Raw genomic sequence first — 7,091 nt, forward strand, 5'->3', positions numbered from 1 at the left:
GAGTCATGATGCTAAAATACTTATTTACATTGCGAATATTTCAATAAGTAGGCCTATAATTGAAAGTAACGAAATAATAAGCAGTTTGAATCTTCTTTGCGAGGTTGCAAGCGCATATTCTGAGCGTAAGAGTTGAAAAATCGTCCATAAAAATAGATAGCGTATCGCCTGCTAATGTGAATATTTAGTGTTACTGAATTAGCTTTCACATGCTATCACAGCGCTGCTCGTCCTGGATCACACGGACAGAATCTGCACGCTTGCAAACCGCTGCACGCCGCCCAAAATAGAGCCAACCCTCAGCAGAAAACGGCTTAGGCGGCAGTTTGTGACCGTCATCGATTTGAGGACTCCATCATTAGCGCGCACGTAACCACCTCATCCGCACGTTCAATACGCTAATGAGCTCCAGATGGACCCGTTTTACTCAGACAAAGCCCGTCAGAGCTCTGGCTGGCGTGCACATACATGCAAATGGCAACTAGAAGCGGCCTACATTTGTTCTTCGTGAGCCCACACACACACACACACACACACACACACATCTTCAGCGCGTCTCAGGTACGACATGCTGTTTTACAGAAACTGATTCAATCCCCAGTCCAAAAAAACCCCCATCAAATTGCCCATTTTTCCTTTTTTTCAAAAATAATCTTCTAAACACGCTTTACTCTAACTCTGCTGAATCTCTCCGTCCTCCGTTACTTTCCCTCTCATCTTCCGTTCTAATTCCTTTCGCTCAATCCTCTTCTCCCAGAAGTCATGTAAATTAACCTCTGAATATCCTGATAACGTCACACCATTTTTTCCCTCACTGTTTCTCTGTCGGATACGCTCTCTTTATGGCGAACTCGTCTGATCCACGCTGTGCCGTCACTTTTTCTGATCGCCGGGGGTCGGAGTTCAGCTCTGTGATGTTATAAAAAGGCAAGCCAGTTTAAGCTTAAAGACTCAATGACTGGCCAATGCACCGGAGACAACCCAACTCCAAATTATACTGTTCGGGTTTTCATTTTTATATTTTTTCCGTTTTCATTTTAAATGTAGTTTCAATCATTTTATTGTGCATTCTTGCCATTTTTAATTTATTTATGTCTATATTATTAATTACATTTTTTATTGCTGATTTTTATTTCAGGTTTAGTTAATTCACTAACTATCTGACATAAAAAAGTTTTATTTAAATATCAGTTAAAGTTTAATATTTGATGGTTTTAGGTTTAGTTAGTAACTATAACGCTGATTATGATTTAAATATAATGCTTCTGAATTTGTAACATTCAATGACAAAACCAAATGTATAACAGTATATATATATATATATATATATATATATATATATATATATATATATATATATATATATATATATATATATATATTTTTTTTTTTTTTTTTTTTAAAAAAAAAGGATAGCCTTCTATAACGCATAATGCCATTTTATTTAATATTCATTATGCCAGCTAAGACTGGTGCCAGTTAGGGTTAGTTAAGTAAAATCATTAACAAAATTTTAAATAAAAATAAAATACATAAAAAATAACTAGAACTAAAACTACAACTAAAATGAATAAACTATATAGGCATTTTGGGGGAAAAAAGTCAAAAACACGTCAAAACTTTAAAGTCAAGACACAATATTCAATAAAAAAAATAATAAAATATTCAAAATACTTCTTTGTCATTTGGGAACGCCAATTTCAAGCTTCAGTTCAAGCTTATTTAAAACATTTAGCATGTGCTAGTTTCAGGCCTCGTGGGTTCAGGTAGAAATTCAATTCTGTCAAACTACTCTAGAGGCAGAAAACCTTCACTATCTGCAAGTAATCCCACACTGACCTACTCTTCTTTAAGTAGGTCCGTCTAAGGCGTCAACACCTTGCTAGCCCTAAAGGCCATATCGCTCGACGGGGATGCTGTTAGCGAGCAGCACGCGAATCCCGTCAGCAACTGTCTGTCGACATGCTAACCCGCTGGACACTTTCCCTGAACTCATCAACAAACAAACATAAAGAATTGTGCTCAAAATTCAGCTTGGCGTCACAGAAATAAACTACACTTTAAAATATATTCAAATAGAAAACCGTTATTCAAAATTCGAATAATATTTCACATTTTGATGGTTTTTACTGTATTTTTTTATCGAACGAATGCAGGCCCGGCGAACATATCTCGCAGCTCAGCTTAACGCTGCAAACGAATGCAACAGTCGTTCTTTAATAAACCTCTAAATGCATTGTTGAAGATTATTTTTCACAGTGCCTCCGATCGTAACCTGCTGTTATTGGGCGCCCAGACATAGAGCTGTGAACGGTTACTGGAGATGTGTGACTTCCTCCTCTTATTTCTAGCGTAAATGTGATGGATCGTTAAATACACCTGAGTAAACAGCTCTTTACGAGCTCACGCGTTTAATCTGATTGATGCTTGAGCTAGTAAACATCATCCTATTGGATGTTTTGAATAACAGCGCAAATAAAATGCCATAAATTCTATTTATATGCTTAAAACGGGCATAGAAATGTTTATCGTAATAGAGGAATTTCCCATAGTAGAGAAAAAGTGAATATAACTAATAGGTGCATACACCGGACCAACGTTATGCCCCATCTGCATGTGATTGCCAGTGAACTTCTGCCATCAGAAATCACCAAAGATGCTGCTGGGATTGTGTACAGAGTCCAGAGAGAGCATGTTAAAGGTTAATTAACCATATGCTCATGTCTGCTTAGTCTGAAGAAGATTTGTACAGTAAACAACATGACATTACATTAACCGTACGATCACTACCCTGCTATTCTCTCTAGACTCAATCTGACTTTTTATTAAATAAAACACACTAAACACAATTAAAAACAAACATTTGCCTGTTTAATAAAAAAACTGCCGTAATAAGCACTTTTTTTATTTACCCATACTGAGGAAAAACACAATTTAATAACTAGGAGTTTTTTCATTAGAATTATTCAAATGTATTTTTTATGTTTTTTTTGTTTAAAGAATATGCATATCATAAATATATATACGGTTGTGCTTCTAAATATCATTCACACAAATGCTCCAAATTGTAGATTGTCGTAAAATATATTAAAAAGCCTGTATTTAATTTTAAAAAAATTTAAATTAATACAATTATATTATTTATTCTATAATATGACACTGCTTTAATAAAAAAAATTCTCAAAAAAAAAAAAAAAAAAAAAAAAATATATATATATATATATATATATATATATATATATATATATATATATATATATAATATTATAATGGTCAATAATTATCAAATTTAAATCAGAGTCCTCTTTTATACATTTCGAGTTTGGGTTTATTTATTCAATATATTTATTTTGTATATTTAATATAGCCTATAATGTAGATCATATCTATAAAGAATAATACCTTTTTTCAGGTTTGATTTAATCGACTAATTTCTGTTCATATCAATATAAATTTTCCTGGAAAACCCACAGAATCCTTTTTACAGGGTCAACGTCATTCTACCTCCCAAGTCTCTCTGAGGCCAACACAGCATCAGCAGAAAAAAAAAGCAGGCTGCTGCAGAACAGAAACACTGAGAGATACGGATAGAGAAAGAACAAAAGAGGCCAGCACATAAGACACATCACAGAGGTCAGCAGAATGACGTTCGGTCTTCTTCGAATCGGCACTGATGCCAAAGGATGCCTATAGCTGTAGCATCATGCATTATTACATCGCAGCCAAATGTAGGTCACACAAAGAAGACCAATTCATCAACCTAGAAACCCGAGGGAACGGTGCCGCTTTGAGGTTAAAAATCTCGCTTTGTGACCTTCTAGGTCAAAACCTCACAAGAGCTGGATCACCATCGTGTCCTTGACCAAGACACGACCTCAAGTCACCCCAAAAAGAGGAATGCATTTAATGTAAAAAAAAAAGGAGCTGAAAATAACTAAAGGTTTTGCCCGGTTGATAAGTGAAAAAATAAAGTCAGAAATTATTCATGTATATTGTAGCATTTCTAAGCGACAGATTCATACAAAAAAGTACATTTTTATATAAAACACAATGGAAAAGATAACGATTGCCTGCCATTTACTGTAATGATGTTAAAAAAATAAAAGCAATATATGATTCATAATATTACAATATAAATGTGTATTTTCATTAAAAAAATTATATAAAAATTATATAATAATAATATATATAAATAAATATATATAATAGTAATAGTCATTTGTACCTTTACAGCGAAAATTATTAGTAATTTGTATTTATTTATGATTTATTTTACAGTCTAAATACCAATATTAAAAATACACATCTACAACAAACATAATTAAATGAAAAAAAATCGAATGATTATTACTCATCTAAATGAAAAGGCTCTTTAAGCAGGACCCAGTCTTACCTCGCAGTCGTAAAGTTCGCTCAGCTGTTCAATGATCCACTCCTCCAGTATGAGTCTTTTCCGCAGCTCTTTTCTGTCGTACTTCACCGTCACTTTGCCCTGTTTCTTCTGCACCGGGTCGTCGCGCTGCATCGGTCCGGAGCCGGCGCAGCCCACGCCGGGCTGAAAGAACACCCTGCCCGCGGCCGGCGGCAGCTGCGCGGTGGTCTCGGCGCTGGCGGTGGACATTGCGGTGGTGATGGCGATGGTGATGATGGTGGCGTCTGAGGGGTGTATGCAGGGACACGGTTTCTCACACCTGCTATTTAAAGCGCAGCGCGAGCATTTAAAGGACGCCCGGCGCGTGGGAGGGGAATGTCAAGCCAATGTGCGCGCTCTCGTTAACGCTGTGAGTGCCGGAGCGCGCGCAGTATTGGTGATGCGGGAAATCCCTTTGAGTTCATTGGACACAACAGAGACTCTGAACGAGCTGTGCCAGTACCATGGTACAGTAAGAGATGATACTATCTATCTATCTATCTATCTATCTATCTATCTATCTATCTATCTATCTATCTATCTATCTATCTATCTATCTATCTGTCTGTCTGTCTGTCTGTCTGTCTGTCTGTCTGTCTATCTATCCGTCCGTCCTCCGTCTCATCCATCCATCCATCCATCCATCCATCCATCCATCCATCTATCTATCTATCTATCTATCTATCTATCTATCTATCTATCTATCTATCTATCTATCTATCTATCTATCTATCTATCTATCTATCTATCTATCATCCATCCATCCATCTATCTATACATCCATCATCCATCCATCATCTATCTATCTATCTATCTATCTATCTATCTATCTATCTATCTATCTATCTATCTATCTATCTATCTATCTATCTATCTATCTATCTATCTATCTATCTATCTATCTATCCATCCATCCATCCATCCATCCATCCATCCATCTATCTATCTATCTATCTATCTATCTATCTATCTATCTATCTATTAGACATATAATATTTTATAATTATCATAATCATTTTGCTGAGCACTTAACTGACAAACTGTCAACGAAGCTCATTCATTATAAGCACAATAGAGTTTTTATTACACAGAGGTTCATGTTTTGCGTGCATTATAATAAACGCATTTATTAACCATTTTTTAAACAAGTTTGATATCGATTCGACATTTAGCTTTATAATGATATATAATGGAGGCAGCTGTACCTACTATACAGTAGTCCAATACAATATGCAATACAAAATATGATAAGGCTCAATACACAGAATACAAGGTGGATTATAAACAAGCGTAAACAAAGGAAAACAGGTCAATCGTGTGACACCCACATGATCTTCCAGATAAACTCGTCCTGGTTTACAAATCGAATGCATATTGTGTTTTACCTGAGAAAAAGACCTGTCTGTCTTATGCCGATACAGATGTGTGTGTTTGTGTGTTCTTGGGGAGCTGAGGTCAGAGCTTCAGTGTGATAGAGGACAGTGAGGAGAGAAAGCGTTCAGGGCTTATGTAACGTAATGAAACTCCCACTAATGAGATGGCCCAGTCCCAAAACACCAGCGTTGCTCTAGAAAGAGAACCAGAGGGTCTGAGGGAGAGAGATTTAGTACCTCCGTGTTCTCATTTATCTACTTCATAATGCTTCTTAATAACCATGTGGGAAGTGTGATGCGTGTGAGCAGGCGGGGTGATGGATTGGTAGACAAAAAGCACGGGGTGCGTGTCTGTGGATTAGAGGTTATCCGGGGATATTGCATATTAAACCACCCGATCCAAAAATACACAGCTTATTGTTCTGTTTCTGCACATTCTGCGTTAAGCTGAACCAAACAATTCTCAGAATTATTATTTTTTTTTTGGAAAAAATGTATCCATTTGTTTGTATGTGTCGTGTCACTCCCAAAAATAACAACAACCGGCTTAGCACACATATCACATCATGAAGACAGTTTCTATTTATATAATAAATAGGATGCATTCTTGAATATGCAAGTTTTATGTTCAGATCATGGAGGTCCAGATGCTACAGACTCAAGTTGTGGAAGTGTACTGTAAACTGCCGCCATCTTCTGGATGTGTTTTAATATTACATGGATCCCTCCTTTATAAAAAGGTCATCTAATCTAAGAATAAAACAGTAAGTAAAGAGCAGACGATTTAAAAGGCTACACTGAGGGGGGCTATGAAAACAAAACAAAACATAAAAATACGTTACCACTAGATGTCAACACAATTAAGTAAGTGCATGCTAACGCTCAAAAACAAATCTGTCTTAAAGATATTATGAGTTATTTTATTAAAATGTTAAAATATTCGTAATTGTTACGTTGCAAAATGAAACAACTAGAATATATTAAATATAACCGATTATAGAAAAATTGTAGAATACGTGCATATTTAATGCAACACTATTCTGACTGACAAAATACAAATAATTAATAAAATACAAAATTATATAAATAATGAAAAATGCATTTCAAATGAACTTTTAAAAATAAAAATAAAATTATGTTCTATAAATTATATTCGTTAACATGGCCAGTACAAGCGTACGGTTGCAATTAAACGCACAGATATGTTAAATACCTAAAAACATTTTTTAAATCAATAATCATTGAAAATGGATATTTGTTTATTGTCTATGTCTATGTTTATTTGTTATTCTGCACCTGTCCGCTAG

At 35.4% G+C, this 7,091-nt stretch overlaps 1 protein-coding gene across 1 annotated transcript in view; it reads right to left on the bottom strand.

Moving 5' to 3' along the window:
• ppp1r14c (protein phosphatase 1, regulatory (inhibitor) subunit 14C) overlaps positions 1-4,746 on the bottom strand; it is a 15,101-nt gene extending 10,355 nt beyond the window's left edge. The window contains exon 1 of the mRNA XM_043230166.1: positions 4,394-4,746. Coding sequence (XP_043086101.1) covers positions 4,394-4,621 — 228 coding nt within the window. The 5' untranslated portion in view covers positions 4,622-4,746. The remainder of the gene's footprint in view (positions 1-4,393) is intronic.
• Between the last annotated feature and the right edge of the window lie 2,345 nt (positions 4,747-7,091).

Source organism: Puntigrus tetrazona, unplaced genomic scaffold (genome assembly GCF_018831695.1).
Source record: "Puntigrus tetrazona isolate hp1 unplaced genomic scaffold, ASM1883169v1 S000000148, whole genome shotgun sequence".
NCBI lineage: Eukaryota > Metazoa > Chordata > Actinopteri > Cypriniformes > Cyprinidae > Puntigrus > Puntigrus tetrazona.